Here is a 21,896-nt window from a genome sequence, read left to right as displayed (position 1 = left end):
GTACCAAAGTGACACACAGGCTGCAGAGGTCTAGTGGGCTTGGGCTCAAATGCTCATCTGCTTGTCTGCTGTCCTTGCTGTGGGTTATGGGTCTGAAACTCAGTCCTGTGCTAAAGCTTGGGTTTTGTTTTTGTTTTTTAGGTTTTTTTTGTTTTGTTTTGTTTTGTTTTCACCAGTGCCAGGTTCATACCTGTGGCCCTGACCCAAAAGAGCTGTGTTTGGCACACGTGTGCCCCAAAGGTCCTTTGAGCACTTGGGGTTGATCACGGTTTCCAAACGAGGAATCCGTCCTGTATATGTGTCTTATATCTAGGCTCCTCACATGCTGGCTTCTACCTCTCCCTGCCCTGCCCTGTCCAAGCCAACACTGACCTAATCCTTGCTTCCTGACTTCTGGCCACCAGCTCGGTTCCTCGTGACTCTGCTCATTGTCTGGGCCATGATGGCCATGAGACCTGGCTGCAGTGTGGCCCTTACCCACGGGCCCAGCTTCTCCCTGTCCCTTTGGAAAGCTTGTTTTTACTAAGGTCTGAGATGGGACCTCTCTCGATAAGAAACTAATCCTGTTCCTTTGTCATGGGCACTGGCAGAGGAGATGCTCAGGACCTGACTAGTTATTTTGTGTGTCAGCAAAAGGTGTGTGTGTATGTGCTTGTGTGACTTACTGTGCTTGGGTCCAGCCAGTGCTCTCTGGGTGCTCCTTGGGGTTCTATGTTCAGAGTGGCGATATGTGGAGAAAAGAGAAAGGGGACAAGTGCTTGGCCCTCAGGGCATTGTTTGAGGTCGATAGAGATGGTAGAGAATGGAGAGTGGGGGTAGTGACTGCTGTGTCTGTCATCTGTCTGGGGTGCTCTCCAGCCTTTTCTGCTCTCTGCCTTGGCCTCAGCTTGTCAGTGGAGCTGAGTGCTGTGTGTGACTGTCACCTTGGGAGCTAACCCTGTAGACATCTGGTTGTGCTTCATAAAGGGGCAGTGCTCCCACTCTCTGTGTCCAGGCACAATGGGACCCTTGTGCTTTCCAGTGAGGACACGGTGGAATCCAGTGCAGTCCAGTCCTTGGGACACTGGGTCAAGTCCCAAGCTGTTGGCCATTATTTCAAATTGCCTGTGTGTCGAGAACTCTCTAGCCCTTCTGGGAGACTGCTCCCCTCCCTCAGTCCTACTGTTCCTCTGGGGTCTGGGCTCATGGACTAGTTCATGGCAGTGTGTATAGCCTTGGGAATCTAGGCTGCTTATAGTCTGCTGAATGGATCTGTGTCCTGAGCTGCTCTTGGTGTCAGCTCCAGACTCAGGACCCTCCGGACTGCTTGGAGGTTTTCTCCTTCAGGCTCATGTCGTGTGGTGGCCTTTTGGCTGGAGGGGTTAGGAGGAATCTTTGGCCATGTGCTGATGACTGAGGCTGCTCTTGGGACTCCGTGTAGCCCTTGGCGGCTTCCTTCCGGAGGTTATGGGAGGATATAAGAGAGAGTTAGAAAGGCTGGGGCTGGCTTCCAGAGGTCTCAGGCCCTGAGCCTTGATCCCTACAATTTCCAAGATGCTGGGTTAGGGGCCCTGAAGTCGTGATGTTTTCTTTATTCTTTCTACAGGGAGCGTCTGCAGCAGCTGGGGGAGAGGACCCCCATCTGTGTGTACATGAGGGATGAGGTAGGTGTTGGCCATCGATTGCTCTCCTGCACTCCCGCAGCCCAGCCCACTTTCCAACCTGGAAACCTCACTGACTTGAGTCTTCAAAGCAGTGGCGGGAGCAACAGCTCCTGAAAGCATGATGTGTTCTGGGGAAAAAAGCGGAACAGCCGGCTCCACTGGAAGCCGACCGCGGCCGCCTGGGCTGCTCCTGAAACCTCCCTCAGTGCCCTGTTTGTTTTTTCAGCTTCTCTCAAAGCCGGAGAGTCACAAAAGTGGTTTCATTTTAGTAAATATTTGCTTTGCTCAATGTTTTGATCTTTCTCAAAACCGAGTGCAGCATGGCGCAGGCAAAGCTGGCAGTGAGGCTGGGCCGGCCCGCCAGCCCCGCCCGCCACCGTGAGGACCCTCCTAGCCCAGGTCCCCTGACCTCACAGGGGCTTTTTGTTTCTTCCTGGCCCAGTGCCTTGTCCTGGCTTAGGCAAAGGCATGCAGTTTCTGCGGGTCCTCAGGAAGGCCCTGGGGTGGGACAGGACTTTCTCTGTTATCCCCATTTGAGATTCCTCACCCCAAGGCCATGTGGGGCATGGGGAACTGTGAAGGGTGCAGGAGGCTGCTCTGACCACACTCTTCCTGTGAAGAGATGGACCACGGGGCCCCAGGGATCCCAGCCTGATCATCCTGCCTGGCCACATACTCTGGGTCTCATGCTATGCATGGCTGTCTGCCCTTGTGGACAGCTCCTCAGAGGGCCAGCATTGGTTCAGTGGGTGTGGCCAGTCTTGCCTGAGCCCTCTGCCCTGAACCAAGTTGTCAGAAGTGACTTGGGAGAGGGGAGGACCTAGACAGACTGGGCAGTGTTTCTGAAGTAGCTGAGGCTGGCGATGGTGGAGCCATTGTCACAGTCAGGTGGTGTGCCGACAGGGCTCTATCATCCCGGTCAGGCCCTGCTTTCTGATTTGGGGCTCCTACAGCTCAAAGAGTTTTGAAGAATGGGTGCCACCACCTTGCCTTCGGTCTACCAGACAGGGTGGACTCTCTTTGTGGCCTGGTAGACACCTGTGTGGTACTGAGAAGGACCTGATGCAAGGGACCTGTATGTCTGGAGCCCCCAGGGTCAGGTTGCCTGCTGCCTCTTGGCCATTGTTGTCAAGGGTCACGATGCCCACTGGAGTTTGGTGGCCTGGGGCTATGACAGGTTAAGAATTCACAAAGGTACTGGGGGCCCAGTGGAAATGCTGGCCAGTGGCGGCTGTGGAAACTGGAGCTCAGGGAGTCGTTGGGAGGATGGGGCCTGCAGTCTGCCCTCATCCCCAAGATGCTGGCCAAGGAGTCATCTGTGAGTCTTGAGTCTCCTGTCCCTGAGCACGGGATTCTGGGTTGCTGGACATCCTCAGTTAGTCTGCTTTCTCTAGACACAGTGGGCTCAGTGCACAGCCGAGGAGACAGACGGTCAGCGGGTCCTCACCAGCTTCAGACCAGCTGCACACAGACCTTGGTGATTTCCCTGGGGGATTTGACCAACCAGGGCTCAGTAAGGAAGGATCCAGCCGGGGGCCTGTGTGTCCTTTTTTTCCTGCAGGTGACCGGTAGAGCTGCCCTGCAGAGCACGACGCTGCAGTCCCTGGGCCTCACGGGTGGCAGTGCCACCATCAGGTAGGGGCATCGGAGTCTCTAGGCGTGGGGAAGGGAGCTAGGTGTGGCCCGTGCCTGTAATCCCAGCCCTTCAGAGGCGGAGGTGGAGGTCCTGGATGGGGAGATATGGGAACTGGGGTTAGGAGTGTGGGTGGTGCTACCCTCTTGGTGCTCGGTGTCCACAGCTGCCTGCAGGGACCACTCCTCCCAGCCTTTTTCTCTTTTCTCCTCTGGAGAGAGAAGTGGATTTCAGAAGGGACCCTGAAGGAGGGAAGGACCACTCTATGGTGTTAGACTCACTTTTTTGCTTCTCCCAGGTTTGTCATAAAGCAGTGTGACACCACGGGCAAACAGGAGCCCGTTGCAGTCAGGAGCAAGCCCCCAGGAAGTCCAACCTCCTCCATGTCAGCTGACCAGGCATCTAGCAGCCCCTTGCTTCCTTTGAACTCTGGGGAGTTCAGCAGGGGAGACCTGAACCATCAGGGTGATGTAGGCACCTCAGGGAGCAGCCTTGAGAGTGGCCCAAAGCCAGCAGATGCTCGGGCAAAGCAAAGCACAAAGGAGTCTGCATCCGCCCCATTTGTTCCCTTCTCTGGTGGGGGTCAGCGGCTGGGGGGCCCTTCTGGGTCCCTTCGATCTCTGACATCATCTGCCAAGTCACCCAAGTCTTTCTCTGGCCCTGGGGGCCCTTCCAAGCCCAAGAAGTCAAAGCCTGGTGAGGAGCCCCAGCAGGAGCCTGAACCGGTAAGAAGTAGACTGAGCCCCAGAGCTTTCTCCCGACCAAAACTGAATGCTGGCCATAGGTTTGCAGGCATCTCCTGGGAACAGGGCTATTGTGTCTGGGCTTCCCATTTACGAGTGTGGAGCAGTGAACCTGCCCATATCAGCACCAGCATGCTTGTGCCACCCAGAAAGTTCGGAAGGCTGACTGAGAACAGCGGCAACCCACCTTCTGCCTGGTTGAGAGGCTTGGAGAAGGCGAAAGTGGCACTGAGTGTTGGTTGTCCCAGGCTTGGCATCTTCCTGTTGCTGGGCAGCAGGTTTGAGGCATAGATGGTGGCTGTGTTAGGTAGGAGTGGATTGTGTAAGAAAGGCGGAGAAAGTGTATGGATTGGGATGTCCATAACCTCATGGAAAGTTTACACTTCCGTGGGGAGGAGAGAGCGGGAAATGGCCCGCCCCATGGTCCCTGGTCCAGAACGACTCGATTCGTGCGGTGCTGCTTCCTATCTGGTGGGCTTTCTTGAGGACGAGCTCACTGCTGTGCTGGGTTCCCATTGCAGCACACAGTTCTTTATCGTTTTTTCCTGTTTTTGTTTTTTTTTTGAGACAGGGTCTTTCTGTGTAGTCCAGGCTGGACTTGAACAGAGGGAATGGAAGGTGCACCACCATGCCCGGCGGAGCTCTTTATCTTAATTCTGTGTCCATCTTTGAGCTGCAGGTGTTGCTGTCACCTTTACCCCATTTGTTCATGATTCTCTTTATCAGACCATGCTGGTGGTGAATTATTCCTGCTACCACTCAAAGACTGGAAGAATGGCCTTGTGAGCACCTTTCCCAGCCTGTGGTGGCGCTCATACCAGAGACCACCTTTGCACCATATGTGGGTGTGAAGGTCCATGTCATGTCAGTGTCCAGTCCCTCTGTCTTTCCCGCATTGGCTGATGGCCCTGTCCAGCAGGAGGACATTGTGTTCCTGCTCTCAAAGCTGGTGTAGTTTTCTCTTTGGCTCCTATTTAAAACTCTGTAGCTTAGACAGAAGCTCCCACTGACTTCTTGGAAAGTGGAGTGCCGTGAGTGTTCCCATCTACACACACTTCCTGGTCCAGGTGTGGCATTTGCTTGTCCTTAGGTCCTCTGGGCAACTCCAGAGCGCCCTATATGAGTAAAACTCCACTGAAGGTTTCCTTAGATGCATTCCTAGACTGTCAGCTCAGCTTCCTCACAAGCTTGTCCTAAGAAGGGCCCAGTCTTCCAGAGTCCAGCCAAGCACGACTTCATTCTCAAGACCTGTGGTTTCTTGTGTAAGGGCTGGAGAGGGTCTTTCTCTGGCTAATACATTGCCTGAAGTTATCTCTGGGCCAGGCTATGAGGTGGCCACGGCCTAGAGCCTTGTGTTTGGCTTCCTAAAGGAAGACAGCTGTTTTAGAGACAGGATTATTTATTTATTTTCCTAAAATTTTTCAAATTACTATTACTATTTTTGGGGGGTTTTGTTTTGTTTTGTTTTTTAATGACAGGGTTTCTCTATGTAGCCTTGGCTGTCCTGGAACTCGGTCTGTAGACCAGGCTGCCCTTGAATGCACAGAGACCTGTCTTCCGAGTATTGGGATTAAAGGTGTGTGCTATCACCACCCAGCTAGAGTTATTGTTTTTTAAAGACAAGGTCTCATTATGCAACCCTGGCTGGTATGAACTTGCCATGTTGATCAAGTTGGTCACTTCACTCAGAGAGCTATCCCTAGCTCTGCCTCCTGAAACCTGGGATTTATGGTATGTGCCACCACACCCAGCTGTTTTTTCATGTGTGCACATGTATGAATGCATGTTTTGTAAGTACATAGGCACAAGTGTGCATGGTATGGGTGTGCTATGACTAGGTAGGCACTGTGTACTCAGGCTTGTGAAAGCCTGAGTGGATGTCTGGAGTCAACATTGATCGATTTGCCACCTGATTCATTGAGTCAGGGTTTCTCAATCTACCTAGATTATTCTGGAGATCCCTGTCTCTGCCATTGGAGACTGGAATTACAGTTGGGCTGTCATACCCCCCTGGTGACACTCCCCCTTCCCCCTGTCAAAGACAGGGTTTCTCTGTAAAGCCTTGGCTGTCCTAAAACTCATTCTGTAGATCAGGCTGGTCTTGAACTCAGAGATCCGCCTGCCTCTGCCTCCTGAGTGCTGGGATTAAAAGTGTGTGTCACATCTGGCATTTTATGTGGGTCCTGGGGACCTGAGATCCCATCATGCTTGCTGAGTGAGTGCCGTAACCACTAAGGCTTCTCCTTAGTGCCTTTGTTTTTCCTTTTTGAGATGTCTCTTGACCTAGGCAGGGTGACCTTGAATTTATGACACTCCTGTTTCATCCATTCAAGTGCCACCAAACTTGACTTGATATGAGTTTCCTGCCTGGGATATCATAGCAAGGCAGCTTCCTGGTCCTCAGACCCAGACCCTGGACCCAGTCTGGAACACAGGTGTAGACAGTGTCCACACTCTCTCCAGAGTAGCCCTGCTCTTACTGTGCCCCCTTTCCCGGTGGTGCTAAGACACCGCAGGGCTGCTGTTATACTGTTGTTAGTGTTAACGTGGAGACAGGCTGACAGGGCGTATCTCCACCATCCAGGCCCATGGTTTTCATTCAGGTTTGCTCTGGGTTGGACACAGATAATGACAAAGACCTCGCCTAGCATTAGGGAGGGAGTCTCCTGGGGTCGTCCACTGCCTTTGTACCTTCTGCACTTTGCCTCTTTAGCCCTCTCTTCCCCTACTTTGGCCTTCTCCAGCATCCTGTGTGGTTTTTTGGGGGGGGGGAGCAAGGGCTCCTTCCTGTGATTGATGGATGTACGCTCTGTGATATGATCCTACACACTTTGGATGCTGACAATATCTTGACATGGTTCACACCAACCTGCAGTCTTATAGCTCCTCAGTGCCTTGGGCTGTTGGCTACATCTAACAGTTGCCAAGGAGATGAGTGTAGAGTGAGTGTGTATGTCTGTTAAAGCTATATTTTACCTATCCATCCATCCATCTGTCCATCTATCTATCCATCCATCTATCTATCCATCCATCATCTATCTATCTATCTATCTATCTATCTATGTACTATTATTATTATTTGTGGGTTTTTGTTGAGACAGGGTTTCTTTGTAGTTTTGGAGCCTGTCCTGGAACTTGCTCTTTAGACCAGGCTGGCCTCGAACTCACAGAGATCCGCCTGCCACTGCCTCCCGAGTGCTGGGATTAAAGGCGTGCACAACCACCACTCAGCTTATTTTATTATTATTATTAATTATTATTATATTATTATTATTATTGATACAGTTTCTCTATGTAGCTTTGGAGCCTGTCCTGTTTTGTTGTTTTCTTTCTTTTTTTAAATTGATTTTTATTGAGCTCTACATTTTTCTGCTCCCCTCCCTGCCTCTCCCCTCTCCCCTTTAAACCTCCCCCAAAGCCCCCCTGCTCCCAATTTACTCAGGAGAATCTTGTCTTTTTCTATTTCCCATGTAGATTAGATCTATGTAAGTCTCTCTTAGTGTCCTCATTGTTGTCTAGGTTCTCTGGGATTGTGGTTTGTAGGCTGGTTTTCTTTGTTTTATGTATAAAAACAACCTATGAGTGAGTACATGTGATAATTGTCTTTCTGTGTCTGGGTATTTTGGTTTGTTTTTTTTTTCAATATAGGATTTCTCTGTGTAACAGCCCTAACTGTCCTGGAACTTGCTCTTGTAGACCAGGCTGACCTCAAACTCACAGAGATTTGCTTGCCTCTGTCTCCCGAGTGCTGGGATTGAAGATGTGCACCACCACCAGCAGCTGTTTTTTTAATCTATCTATTATCTGTCTAACTGTCTGTATGTCTACTATCTAATCTATCATTTTTTAAATCTACCTACCCATCCACCCATCTATTTATTTATTGGGTTTTGTTTTGTTTTTTTTTTTTTTTTTGAGGCAGAGTTTCTCTGTGTAACTTTGGAGCCTGTCCTGGAACTCACTCTGTAGATAATGCTGGCGTTGAACTCACAGAGATCCTCTTGCCTCTGCCTCCTGAGTGCAGGGATTACGGGCGTGTGCCGCCACTGCCTGGCTTATATTTTATTTGTCATTGTGTATGTATGTGTTTGTGTGTATGTGCATTTTGAGTAAGCACCCATGAGCCCAGAAGAGGGCACTGGATCCTCTGGAGCTGGATTGTAGATGGTTGTAAGCTGTTACATTACACATGGGTGCTGAGAATCAAACTTAGGTCCTTTGCAAGAGCAGTGAGCACTCTTGACTCCTGAGTGCTTAGAGTTGTGTCCCCTACCGCTTTATCTTTGTATTGTGGTTGAATACACCCTCCGCAAGTTCTTGGCACTTGAGCTTTGCTTTCGTGCTGTGGGTGTCCCCAGCCGCTCTGCTGAGTCTGACATGTCGGTTGTGATGTGGTGGTGGTGTCCTTTATTGCACAGCAAGTCCAGATCTAGTTGCTCGGGCCTGTGGAACCTTTGTTCTTGATCTTTGTGCTTTCAGAGTTATCAGGTGATGTTTTTGGCTTTGTTTCCTTTGACTCCATGGATTAATTTTGGTCCTGTGTACAGAGTATGAGATAGAATTCACTGGGTTTCCATTGAGTGTTTTGTTCTAACCGGTTTCCCAAAACCGTCTTCAGCTACACAGCTTCCTACTTGCTCAGTCCCAGTGACATCCAAGGCTGCTGGTCTCCCTCCAGTGGCTCCCTGCTGGTTCTCACTGACGCTCATCTTGGAATGGTTGCCAGAGCGAGTCTCCTCTTGCCTCTCTTTGCCAAAAGTGACATGTCTCTTCAAGGGCTTTATCCTTTCAAATAGTTTTCAGGATGTTAGCCAAGTTCCTGAGAAATTGCTATTGGACACTGCATGGAGCTCTGTTGGGTTTCTGTTTACTTTGGGGAGAACTGGTCTCTTTATTGCTGTGTCACCTCGGCTGTGGGCGTCACGTTTTCTTCCGTGCAGTTGTCTTGTTCTGTCTTTTAATGTAGGACTTGGACACTTGAGATTATTTTTTGTGGTGTGCTGAATAGTATCAGAGTTCCTGCTACACTATCACAGATGGCCCCTTTATTAATAATGTTCAAGAAGTCTGTCTGCATTTCTTTTGGGGTCTCCGTGGCCCCCTTGGACTGTTTCTTATGTGTCAAGTCCATCTTGTCTCTAGTCTCTAGTGTTCTTTGAGTCATGGCAGTCATAAAGGAAGCCTTGCCTTGGCCTAGGGGAACATTCTATGGCTCCACTGTTAACAACCTTTCTCAAGGTAAGGGCGTTACTCCTGAGTTTTCTAAGATGTTTCTTTTCAGATATAGGTGCTGAAGTCTGTGGGTGGCCTTTTTCTTTTTTGATTTTTTGAGGAGGAGTCTCTCTGTGTAATGTTGCCTGTCCTGGAACTCACTCTGTAGACCAGACTGGCTTCAAACTCACAGAGATCCACCTGCCTCTGTCTCCTGAGTTCTGGAATTAAAGGCGTGAGCCACTATGCCTGGCTTTCAGGCAGTTTTTCTGCATTGATGGTGGGTCTTTGAGTACTAACTTCTTCAGCCCTCACACTTGAGATTTGGGGTAAACGTGGGTCAAGTCATTCTTGCTTTTAGGGCTAATTGCCAGTGATGTGTTTCATTTTCAGCCACATAAGTTTAACTGTTTATTTTCCACCTTTGCATTTGTAGTCATAGGGGCAACAGGCTGTGGGTTTTTTTGTCTTTGTTTTTGTTTTTTCTCTTTTTCATTCTTTGTCCAGCCTGGGAATCAAAAAAAGTATTTGATATTAACTGGGGTGGTCCCTGTCTGTGCCCTGATATTGTGTGACCTTTCCTGGGGAGTGTGTAGAGCAGTTTATCCATCCCATATATAGCCCTGAACAAAGGGATGAGTCCTTCCAAGCCCCTCGGTGAAGGGTTACAAAAGGGAGAGCGACTGTATCACAGAAACGTTCCACCTCAGCATGGGTCAGCTATGGGAGCTGCTTCAGCGGAGTCCCAGTTTCTCTTAACATTCCACCTTCTGTATACTCTAACGCCTCTCAAGACTTCACTGTGGGACGGTGGACTGCCAGGAGAGGGTCTTGTGACTCCTCCTCACTCAAACAGCAGCCCCTACTGCCATTGCCACAGAGGCATTGCTGCTTTTTTACTGCCATGGCTGCTGGGCACAGCTCTGCTCCAGGATGATCTGTGGCTGTGCTACACAAAAGCAAACAGTTGTGCCCTGACTCTCAGAAGTAGTAGTGGTTACAAAAGAGGCACATCTGTCTTGGGAGGTCAGCGGTGCAGATTACTGATGGGATGTGGGTGGTCGCATGGCATCATGGAGTGGCCTCTTGGGGCCCTACCTCTTTGTCTTGCTGTCCCTGCCTGGGTTCTGTCTGGTGGCATCCTCTAACCACATATAGAGCCCCACTGTCAGGCTGCCTAAGCCTCCACTCCTCAGCATCCGTGCAGAGTGAGATGATCAAGGCACCTGTGGGCTTTGGAGGAGGTAGGTGAGGCCATGGCAGCCCTAGTGCAGGCTGGAGACCAAAAGTGCCCAGTGTTGGACACGGGGAGGAAGTGAAAACAGCGTAGCTGGCCCAGAGGCAGACCTAGCGTGTAGTACTTACCCTCCTTTCCAAAATCTTCTGCTGGTGTTAGGGTACTGACAGTCCCCTTTGTAAGCTGGGTGAGAGTGACTTTTTCATTTGGTGATTTTCCTGTCCGTGGAGCTTTATTTTATTTACTTATTTGTTTATTTACTTAGTTTTTAAAGACAGTTTCTCTGTAGTTTTGGAGCCTTTTCTAGAACTAGCTCTTGTAGATCAGGCTGGCCTCGAACGCACAGAGATCCGGCTGTCTCTGCCTTCCAAGTGCTGGGATTAAAGGCGTGTGCCACCACTGCCCAACTGAGCTTTATTTTTATAAAAACAAACAAACAAAAGCCCCAAACTTCCCACTTCTTGGAGAGCACTTCATCTGATGATGAGTTTATCTTTATGGCTAACCCTTGTCCCGCCTTGTTTCCTGTGTGTGCCGCCAAGGGGGCCGTGTACTGAGGCCAGACCTCCCTGTGTCCTGGAGGTGTGCTGTATGCTTTGGTCCTGTTGAGGCCTCTCAGCCCGTGGCTCTGAGGACTTTTCATGACTTGGGCGAGGGCATGATAGTGTGTATTAGAACACAGGGCAAGGTGCTTTGAGTCCACTACTTTGTAGCTGTCACTGCTGCTCAGGGACATTACTTAGGTGGCCTGTGGCTGGGTCACAGTGTTGGTGCCAGCAGCCTGACTAGCTCCTACCTAGACATTTGTGGTTGGGGCTTTCTCTCCTGCTCCCTCTCACCACACCTGAGAGGGCTGAGAGAGAGGCGGCTGTATCCATAGGGGTGAGGGGCTGGTTACCTGTATCCATAGGGGTGAGGGGTCACTTTTGTTTATCTTGTTAGTGCCTTGCTTATCTGTTTGTTCATGGTGGCCTTGAACCCAAAAGCTTCTCTTGTAGAGTAACTCATCCTGAAACTAAGAGGATGGTGGCACCACCTGTCTTCTCCCTTAGGAACCGTGTGGAGTTTGACTAGTATGGAGTTCCTGGGTCCAGAGTCAGATGTGGTGGGTAGAGATAGCTGGTTCCAGGGTTGTGGCCGTCTCTGTGGTTTAAGGGGCAGGGTAGCTGTGTCCTTCTACCACCTTAATATTGCCAGCCTTCAGCTCCTTCTCCCGCCATGCCAACCGGATCCCATTTCCTGTACTGTGTAGTGGGTGCAGCAGTTCAAAGCAGCTGTCCGAGTCACTGTCCCTGTGTCAGGATCCCAGCACAGCCCTAAGCACTGAACCCAGGGCCCCCAGCCAGCGGGGGTTGTTCCATGGCGGGTGCGTGTGCTCTGCCTGAGCTTCTCCAGCCTTTGATCTGGGAGCCTGGGCAGCTGATTGATTGTGGAGCGTCCCCCGCCCTCTGCCTTGCGCTTCTTGTCACCAACAGCCCCACACCCAGAGGGCTGGCTGGCCACATGCATCTGCTTTGTGTCCCTCCTCAGTCTTGGGGGGGAGGGGGACGGGAACAAAACAGAACTTTTTTGGGGAACTTCAAAGGTACACTTTAGTAATCAAAAAGAGTTTCCAAGTTTCCCATTAATGTTTTGCCTGTGTGTGGTTTTTGGATTTAAATAAAGACTCAGAAGAAAGAGACAGGATAAAATACAGGCAGGTCCTCGCTGAGGCCCGGGATGGTTCACAGAGCCCGGCGGTTCCTGCCTTTGATGTCAGACATTAATTATTAGAAGGTAGTTTTACTGGCGATCAGAACCGGGCTCTGGGAGAGGCTGGGGCTGCCCGGCGCCCCCTGGCCATGTCCTTTGAAGTCCCTCCACAGCCCAGGAGGCCGCCCTGTAGCTCTAGCTCACTTGCAGGCCGATCACAGCATACACACCCCCATGCCTGCAGCCTCCCCAGCAGCTGGCACGGGGGGGGGGGGGCAACGCTGATCAAAGGCCCTGGGTCCTCCTGGGCAGGACTGACTGCCCCTGGCCTGCCTGCCCCTCCCCCTCTGGGGATTTCCTTCATGTCTGCCCCACATGCCCTGCTCACACAGTCTGGCCTTCACCCTCTGCACCCTGGGCTGGTGACTAGTTAGTACTAATGGGGCTGGAAGAACTCTGTAAGGGGGTCTGGGAAGTATAAAGTGGGTTGTTGTACCAAACTCAGTGAGAACACCCATCTGGACCCATGAATGTTGAACAGGGCAGGGCAGAGTGGCAGGTGTCTGTGGATGGCTGGAGTCTGGTGCCCATGGATGAGGACTCTGTGTTGCTATTATCTGCCTTAGGGGCTCCTGTTTCTGTCATCTCCATAGACTGGCCATGGGCCCTGCTGTGCTTGGGTATTTATGGATAACCCTCAGGCTATGAGGGCTAACCTCAGTTCTTTTGAGAGCTGCAGGCCATGCCTTAATTGGAAAGACCACTGAGGTTTGCTGGCAGATGGTTCAGAGACTTTGCAGGGGCCAATTGAGTGTCTGGGTTTTTGCTTGTTTGTTTTGTTTTAAAGATTTTTATTTGTATTTATTTAGGAACTAAGGTTTTATTATGTAGACTTGGCTAACCTGGAACTTACTACGTAGACTGAGCTAGTCTCAAATTCACAGAGATCTACTTGCCTCTACCGCCTTCCTGAGTGCTGGAATTAAAGGCATGTGCCACCATGCCCAGCTTATTTTTATCTTCAATAATGTACATGTGTGCATGTCTATGTGTGGGTATGTGTACATGTGTGCAGTGCCCACCTATGCCAGAAGAGGGTGTAAGATCCCTGGAGCTGGAGTTCCAGGTAGTTATGAGCCATCCAGTGTGAGTTCCCTGCAAGAGCAGTGCATGATCTTAACTGCCAAGGATCCCTCCGAGTTCCCATCTCCAGGGCTGCTGCTCACTGGGCACGTCGGGTAGGGAATAGTCTCCTTGTTCCATCTAACCTGGGCTCCCAGTCTGTCTTATGTGCTTGCTCCAGGTTTATCTTTTGTTATTGTTATTTGTTTGTTTTTTTTTTTTTTTTAGACTGGGTTTTACTATGGAGCCTTGACTGGCCTGGGACTCACTATGTAGATCAGGCTTGCCTTGAACTCATAGTGGTCCTTCTGCCTCTGCCTCCTGATTACTGAGATTAAAGATGTGTGCCACCAGACTGGATCCCAGGAGCAGCTTCACTGGTCTAGCCGGTACTTTTCGGGAGGTGATAGATGCTCCAAATGCTCAGGTTCCTGTGCTGTGGCTGACTCTTTACAGCTGTGCTCTTGCTGTCCTCCTCTTCCTCCTCCTCATCCTCATCCTTATCATTGTCATCATCATCCTCCTCCTCCTCATCACCACCACCATCATCATCCTGATCATTGTTATCATCCTCCTCCTCCTCATCATCATCCTCCTCCTTATCATTGTCATCCTCCTCCTCCTCCTTATCATTGTTATCATCATCCTCATCACCACCACCATCATCATCCTTATCATTGTTATCATCATCCTCATCACCACCATCATCATCCTGATCATTGTTATCATCCTCCTCCTCCTACTCATCATCCTCATCATCATCCTTATCATTGTTATCATCATCCTCATCATCACCACCATCATCATCCTCATCATTATTATCATCATCCTGATCATTGTTATTATTTATTATGGCTTTTTCAATACAGGGTTTCTCTGTGTTAACTCTGGCTGTCATGGGCTCTATAGACCAGGCTGGCCTTGAACTCAAGAGATTTGTCTGCCTGTGCTTCCTGAGTGCTGAGATCAAAGGCATGCACCACCATGCCTGACTATGCTCTCTTCTTTTAAAAAGGCTTTGGTCACATCCACAGTAGAGAAGCTAAACTGTCAGTGTCGTGGGGTGGAGCGGCCATAGGTGTCTTGGCGTCTTGAGAAGAGCCAGCCGCACTCGCCTGTGCCATCCCCAAGCCTATGTCGGTCTGGCCTCTCGCTCTGGCACAGCTGCCTCCTGCTGTGCTGTCCAGGACCTTTGATGGTGTCCATGTGCTCAGGCGCCTCCCTCCCAAGGGTGGCTGAGCCCTGTGAGTAACGCAGAGGTCTGGCCTGCGTCCCTGTTGTAGTGATTCATTTAGGCTCAAAGCCTCAAGGGGAAACGCTTCACATTCTCGCTCACCAAAGCCATTGTCAGCGCCGGCTGGGCTGAGGAAGAGCAAGCCAAGGGGGCAGGCGGCCGCTGTTCATAGGGAATCTGGAAAATCTGAGATCGAGGTCATCTCTAAATAGTGTTCACATTTTTTTTTCATCTGTCATCATGTCCTGGAAAATCACTGTCAAAAGAGGAAACTTCAGCCGGCCCGTTTCTGACAGGAGTAACCCTGTGGCCACCAGACCCCGCCGTGACTGGCCAGGCCAGGCTATGTTGAGCCTTCCTCCCAAAGGCTCTCTGCTTGGCCTGGTCCTTTACTCCCGACTTCCCACTGACCTTGTAGTGGCTCCAGCCTGGACACTGTCACAGCAGGTATCCACCTGCTTCTCAGGGGCTCTCCTGTGTGCCTCCTGTGTCCTAGCTGCTTGGAGTCTGGGGTATGGAGCTATGGGAGGCTGCTCAGCTCCTCTGGATATTTCCTGCCCACCTTGCCTGACCGTTGTCTTCCTGGGTTCCCTGGAATCAATGCCTCCTTCCTGTACAGACTTTAGCAAGAGGTCTTCTATCCTGATGTCCATCCGTCACTGCCCCCAGACACAGGGAGGTCATCTGCCCTCTATGTCTGTACTCCCAAGCCAGCTCTTCCTCAGACACTCTGTGCCTCAGTTTCTTTACCAGTCACATAGCAACCATAATATGGCCTGACCCTGTCGGCTTATTCTGAGGACTTGGGCCCAGCGTGCACGCGCCTCCTGGGGAGAGGCTTTTTGGGAGGCCCTTCACATTGAGCTCCCTATCCCTCAGTAGACTGTGTGACTGGCTTGGCCTTGGGAGCCTCCTGCCCCAGCATCTCATGATTATCAGGAGCCCTTTAGCTTCCCCCAGCCCTCTCCAAGCCCCAGTCCAATGGAACACAGCTTTTTGTATCCTCCCCCAACACACTGACTGGGGTTCCAAGACATTATCTGGGATTTCAGCACCATTTAGTGGGAGGAATGGCAAGACAGGCCTCAGTGATGCACTCTGGGTGTTCCACTGGCCTCATCGGGCATGACTGTCCTTTATATCCTTTCTCCTGGTGTCTCATCTCCAGACTCGAGTTCTCCATTCAGAAGCATCTCCATAAGTACACCTACGATGGGGATGGGATGTCAAACTGCCAGTGTTGGCAGGATGGCAGATGGGAGCCGGGCACCGACTGGGGGGAAGCTGTGTGGCCTCTGCTGGCGACTGCCCTGCTGCAGCCTCCCTCCCATTGGCTCTGGGGTGATCTTGCCTTGGGAGCACTGTGGGGCTGATGGAATTTCCCCATTCTGTGCTCCCTGGCTGCCCCTGCTATCACTGGTGACAGCGTGATGCTTCCTGTCAGCCCAGTCGCGGACCCTGTGAGGTGCCATGGGGTCTTCTGTAGCTGCTTGCTTGGCCTGATCCATGCCAGCAGGTGCCAGTGGACTCTTCACCTTAGCTCTTGAGTTGTAGCAGAGTTGTCCTGAGTGGGCTCTGTGTCTGTCCTGTCCTCTGGTCACTGGGCTCCTGAGCAGAGCAGGAATCAGGAGGGCCCAAAGCGGTGAAACATGCCAGTTCTGTTTTTCTGATTGAATTCAGCAGCCCTGGGCACTGTGTGGTGTTGATGTCCCTTGTGTCCCCATCCTGGAAGCAGCTACCCATCCATTGTCCCCCTGATGCCCTAGACTGCACCTAGGAGCGTCCGGGATTGGCAGCAAGAAAGCATCTTCAAGCTCCTCCAGTCTTGGAGCGTGAGTGCCCAAGGCTACATTTGCCTTTGGGTCCCAGGTTGCTACCACTCAGCCTGGACCGGCCGTCCATGGACACTGCTGCTTGTGGGTCAGGATGTGCCTAGATTCTGCCCTCCCCGTGGAGCCGGGGCAAGAACTGGTGCCTGACATCGTGTTAGAAAGATCTCTGGAGCAGACTGCCCGCAGTGGCTACTGATGTAGCTTTGAAGGAACAGCCCCCTGGTTAGCCACCTGTGGGCCCCTTTCTTCGCCACGTAGCCGGAGTCAGATGAGCTCCACGGCTAGTGCAGTACGGCACAACTTGGTAGATGATGGGGATGTGGTGTCCGTGACAGTAGCTACGGGAGGACTTCCCAGGAGACATTTGGGACAGGTGTACTCAGAATGCACTCAGTGTGGACGCATTGAGGTAGACCTTGGTCTTGGGCAGGGTCAACCTCCCTGGGACTGAAGCCATCTTCAGAATGATGACTGTGGCTTGGCCGTGCTGTGTGAAAGGCTGCTGGAGGCAGGAGGGAAGCTTGTCCCTAAGAGTCAGACAACTGTCCCTAGGGGTCTGGCGTGTGCTGTCACATCTATGTTTCCTGCAGGACAGGGCCTGAGATAGGTTCCGCCAGCACAGCTGGGCACCTTGGTCCCTGGCCTGGCTCCGTGGGGTGGCTCCGGCACAGAGGAGGTGCCCACCCTCCTGGGCACCGCAATGGACTGGGCCTGCCTTGTAATTTGCATTGCCACTGATGCCAATTAGGGGTGACGCTGTCCCTTCCTCTGTCCCTGGGTGGGCAGAGGGAGGGCCAGCTTGCTCCCCAGGGGAGAGGTGGAGTCAGCCTGGCTTTGGGGCTGCGGCCGAGAGAGGGCAGTAGGGGCAGTTGGCCGGAGTTTTTGCCAACACTCTAATTTGGTGGCTTCTACTGTTCCTCCTTTCTGGAACCCCTGACGTGGCCTCCAACTGGGGTGCACCTCCCCAAGTTGGCATCCTGATCTTTCTTGAGGTTCTTCGATGGAGGCAAGACTGTTAGGACATTTACTGGGCTGCTCCGAAGTTCATTTCCCATGGACAGCACCGATGCCCACCGAGGGCTGATGTTAGGGCTTGTATACTGCTGTCCCAAGCCCTGCCCTGGCCCAGTGTTACACACAGGCTGTGAGATGGTGAGCTGGGATGCACAGCTGAGGCCGCCCAGTGTTACACACAGGCTGTGAGATGGTGAGCTGGGATGCACAGCTGAGGCCGCCCAGTGTTACACACAGGCTGTGAGATGGTAGCTGGGATGCACAGCTGAGGCCGCCCAGTGTTACACATAGGCTGTGAGATGGTAGCTGGGATGCACAGCTGAGGCCGCCCAGTGTTACACATAGGCTGTGAGATGGTAGCTGGGATGCACAGCTGAGGCCGCCCAGTGTTACACATAGGCTGTGAGATGGTAGCTGGGATGCACAGCTGAGGCCGCCCAGTGTTACACACAGGCTGTGAGATGGTAGCTGGGATGCACAGCTGAGGCCGCCCAGTGTTACACACAGGCTGTGAGATGGTGAGCTGGGATGCACAGCTGAGGCCGTATCAGCTGAGTTTCTCTGTTCACAGCCCGTTGACCGAGATCCTGTAGTATGCCACCCTGATCTAGAGGACTTGCTGCAGCCCTGGCCAGCAGAGGTGCCTGATGAGTTCTTTGAAGTGACCGTGGATGATGTGAGGAGACGCCTGGCCCAGCTCAAGAGTGAGCGGTGGGTGCCCCTGGCCCTGTAGTCATCTCCCATGGCTTTCCTCCGTGGAGACCTTCATTTTGGTCCCTTCCTACCCTCTTGGGGGAGAATAACCCTTATTAAGTCCTTGCAGAGCTAGCTGAGTGGTGGTGGCGCACGCCTTTAATCCCAGCACTCAGGAGGCAGAGGCAGGCAGATCTCTGTGAGTTCGAGACCAGCCTGGTCTACAAGAGCTAGTTCCAGGACAGGCTCCAAAGCTACAGAGAAACCCTGTCTCGGAAAAACAAACAAAAAAGACCTTGAAGAGCAAGGGTGAGGAGCTTTTCTGTTGAGAGACTAGGACCTGGCCCTCTTCACCACAGGAAGCGCCTGGAAGAAGCCCCCTTAGTGACCAAGGCCTTCAGGGAGGCTCAGATGAAAGAAAAACTGGAACGCTACCCAAAGGTAAGCAAGGACTCCCTTAAGTTCCCGTGGGGTGACTATGACATGTCCACAGGGCACCACAACATGTGACAAGTGTTCCCTGGCTGAGTCGGTGTCATGGCAGGCCTGTGACATGAAGCTCAGGATTGGCCAGCTAATCCCGCAACACACTGAGATGAAAAGCTTTTGGTTTTTTTCTTTGTAGTGCTGAAAATTGAACTTGGCCTTCTACATGCTAGGCAAGTGCCCCACCACCAACTATCCCCTAACCCCATGATGAAAAATCTTCGTTTCTGTGTTGTTGTTGTTGTTGTTGTTGTTTGGTAGGCCTAGAACTTACTGTTCTGCCTCTACCTCCCAAACATTGAGATTCCAAGTATCCACCGCCGCACCCAGCCAGTATTTGAGAAGTTACGCAGGTTGCACTATATTAACGTGTTCATTTGTCCGTTCATCCGTTCATTCCTTCAGAAGGGCTCATACAGTCCAGGCTGGCTTCAGATCTACACTGTAGGCAGCAGTGACCTTGAATCCTGAGTGTGAGCTTTTAGAAGGCATTTGCCCATACGTTTGGGCACTTGGTTCTTTTTCCTTGTAGCTCAGGTGTATTGAGAATCACGGGGAAAACCAGGCCTGGGGTAGCTGACAGTTCCTATAGTGGGAACCGAGCGATGAGACCCCTCCCTGTGCTGGGTAAAGCTCTGACGATTCCTTCTGACCGCACAGGTAGCACTGAGGGTCCTCTTCCCTGACCGCTACATTCTGCAGGGCTTTTTCCGCCCTAATGAGACAGGTGAGTACTGCGGTGGCCTGTGGAGGGTCGCTGTGCCCGCTGGGTAGTTGCAGGCTGCCATCCTTGTCCACTCAAATGGCAATCCTGACCCAAGTCAGGACTTGGCTGATTCTTTGCAGTCCTTGGTCCCGTCCCCAGGGCTCATGACCCTGAGTGTTTTGGACGTGACTAGGTAGGAATTCTCTCAGAAGAAGGCGTCACAGCCACCAGAGCTGATGGTCTGAGTTACAGCAGGGAGGATGGAGTAGTTCTAGGCCTGAGCCCTGGAAGAGCTCAGCTGGAGGAGTTGGGTGCTTAAGAGGCACTAGGGATGCTGTGGGCTTAGCTTGGCAGCCACTCTTGCTCAGGATACGGATCCTGGAAGCAGTCTGTGCTGTAGTCTCCATCCAGACTGACCGTCATTGGATCCCCACATCTAGAGGGATGCTGGGTCTGTACTGCCAGGGATGGCCCTGGTTTCCAGCAGGGCCTTGGCGGTGAGTGTTGGAAGAGTCTGCTGATGCTCCCCTTTCTCCACAGTGGGGGACCTGCGAGACTTTGTCAGGAGCCACCTGGGGAATCCCGAGCTCTCCTTTTACCTGTGTGAGTCTCTGCCCCTCATCCTGCCCCTGCTCCACCTGGCACTGACCCTCTTTTTAGTCTGCCAGGTGTGACCTCCTCTCTGGGCTGGGACTTGTCTGGCTGCCCAGCCCTGTGGTCCCTTGGAGGGAGTGTCAGTGCCCAGGTCCCCAGCTTGGCCCCTTTCCCAGTCCCACCCTGTGGCTCAGGCTGCAAGGGAGACAGTGGATCCAGGAGCATAGCGGCCACCAGGGTGGTGAGAACCCCTTGAACAGCAGAGGTGGGAGGATGGCCTTGAGGTGTAGGGCCGGTGTCCTGAAAGACAGCACCTCTCTCCACAGTCATCGCTCCTCCCAAAATGGTCCTGGATGACCACACGCTGACTCTCTTTCAGGTACAACTGCCTCACAAGGGTGCTGCTGGGGCTGGCTGTGCTGGGAGGGCAGGGCGCCATGCTGCGGTTGGGTTGGGAAGGAGCGCCCTGGCAGGCCCTGTGGGTGGGTAATAAAGCCTTTTAGAGCCGGTAAATTCAGAGGGAGCAGTGAGCCTCTGAAGTTGTTTCTGACAGGGCTTTCCAACCTCCTCCGCTTCCTGCTTGGCCCCGGGGTGGGGATGGGCCTGCCCAGCTCGCTGCCCTGCTGTCCTGGCCTCTGGCTGCTGTGGGACACCCGCCTCCTAGCATCTGAGTGAGGAAGGGGCTTGGCAGCTTGGTTCTGGAGTGGTGCTGAGAGGAAGGCTGGGGTCCCTGGCTGCTGTTGGTCCTTATCTCTGCCACCACCTCCTGGGTTCAACCTTTTCCCCAGGACCCGTGGTGATCTCTGGTAGGAATACCATGGTTGGCCCCAGGCTTTTCCTTGGGGCCTCAGGAGATCCAGAGAACTCCGAGGCAGAGAGGCTACTTGACCCTGTGCCCCACAGAGCCAGGAGGGATGAATGCCTTGTTCTTCGCCCCTGGGAGAGCAGCTGGGGCCTCCCTAGCCCCTCTGGCCTAATGGTTTTCTTTTCAAAATCTTCAGATATTTTAATTAACAACAGAGGCGCCTGAAGGCCTCTACAAAGGTCTGGGTTGGGGGTGACAGACTCCACTGGCTGCCTGGAGCTGCCACCCTTGGGGTAAAATGGGGCTGGGAGCAAGCAGGCCAGCACGCTGGAAGTTCACCAAGGGCTGTTGAGGGAAGAAGTGGAGCCACATGGCTTTGGAGTAGTGGAAAGTGGGGAGGTACCCAGAGTGGGCCTGTGACCCTGTGATTCCCTTCTTGGCTTCTGAACCTCCAGGCGCCGGCCCTCTTCCTTCATCTCTGCCCCTCCCAACCTCCCTGGCCAGCCTGTTGATAAACATTGAATCTGGAAGACGCTTTGGGATCGAGGGCCAGTGCCCAGTCCCCTTCCCCCCCCCAGCCAGGATTTACATGCACCCCCCAAAGCCCCAGGGTGCCTCTCATCCGCCTCTGCCTGATTCCCAGTGACACTGCCCTGCTCCTAGCAGCCGCCTCCTTTCATCTGTCGGCTCTGTCTGGAGCCACTGGGCCTCCCGAGCGGTGGCATCCCTGCCTGCTCTGCTCTGCTCCGGTGGGTGAGCAGGCATCGTCCCTGGAAGCTGGAGCTGGGCTGGGCTCTGCTGCCCCGGGTGGTCCACAGAGACCATCAGGGGTCCGTGTGGGCAGTGCCACTGCCTCAGGAGAGCAAGTGGGGGCAGGGAGGACTAAGACCACAAAAAGGTGGGAGCAGAGCCCTGTTTGCCCTGTAAACTTGCTGGGCCTGAGCCCTGGTCCCCCTGCTTTGCCTCAGTCCACCTTCTTGCTCAAGGCTTTGTGGTATTTTGTTGATGTCACAGGGAGGGAAGTCAGGCAAAGCAGGAAAAGCCTAGAGACCCTGCGCCCAGCCCCACATAGCCTGCTATACTTTCTGTAGCTTGGAGAGGTCTTGCCTTTCTTGCCCTCTGGTCATTTGCCACCTCCATCCCACTCTGAGCTCTAAGTAGTCCTGGGAATCTAGGGGGAGGATTGTAGTCAGGTGGTCAGGTCTGTCCACTGCTTCTCTGTGTGTCTGTGCTGGGGTCCTGGTCAGTGTT

The 21,896-nt window shown here is 52.6% G+C and overlaps 1 protein-coding gene across 2 annotated transcripts in view; it reads left to right on the top strand.

Annotated features, from left to right (window-relative positions):
* Aspscr1 (ASPSCR1 tether for SLC2A4, UBX domain containing) overlaps positions 1 to 21,896 on the top strand; it is a 40,173-nt gene that overhangs the window by 12,195 nt on the left and 6,082 nt on the right. For both annotated transcript variants that reach the window (XM_075989793.1, XM_075989794.1), the window contains 8 exons: positions 1,586 to 1,643; positions 3,205 to 3,278; positions 3,575 to 4,001; positions 17,933 to 18,072; positions 18,414 to 18,495; positions 19,201 to 19,267; positions 19,787 to 19,849; positions 20,167 to 20,219. In XM_075989793.1, coding sequence (XP_075845908.1) covers positions 1,586 to 1,643; positions 3,205 to 3,278; positions 3,575 to 4,001; positions 17,933 to 18,072; positions 18,414 to 18,495; positions 19,201 to 19,267; positions 19,787 to 19,849; positions 20,167 to 20,219 — 964 coding nt within the window. The remainder of the gene's footprint in view (positions 1 to 1,585; positions 1,644 to 3,204; positions 3,279 to 3,574; positions 4,002 to 17,932; positions 18,073 to 18,413; positions 18,496 to 19,200; positions 19,268 to 19,786; positions 19,850 to 20,166; positions 20,220 to 21,896) is intronic.

The sequence above is a fragment of the Microtus pennsylvanicus genome, chromosome 11 (genome assembly GCF_037038515.1).
Source record: "Microtus pennsylvanicus isolate mMicPen1 chromosome 11, mMicPen1.hap1, whole genome shotgun sequence".
NCBI lineage: Eukaryota > Metazoa > Chordata > Mammalia > Rodentia > Cricetidae > Microtus > Microtus pennsylvanicus.
Note: the sequence above shows the minus strand (reverse complement) of the source record. Positions and strands in the feature narration are given on the sequence as shown.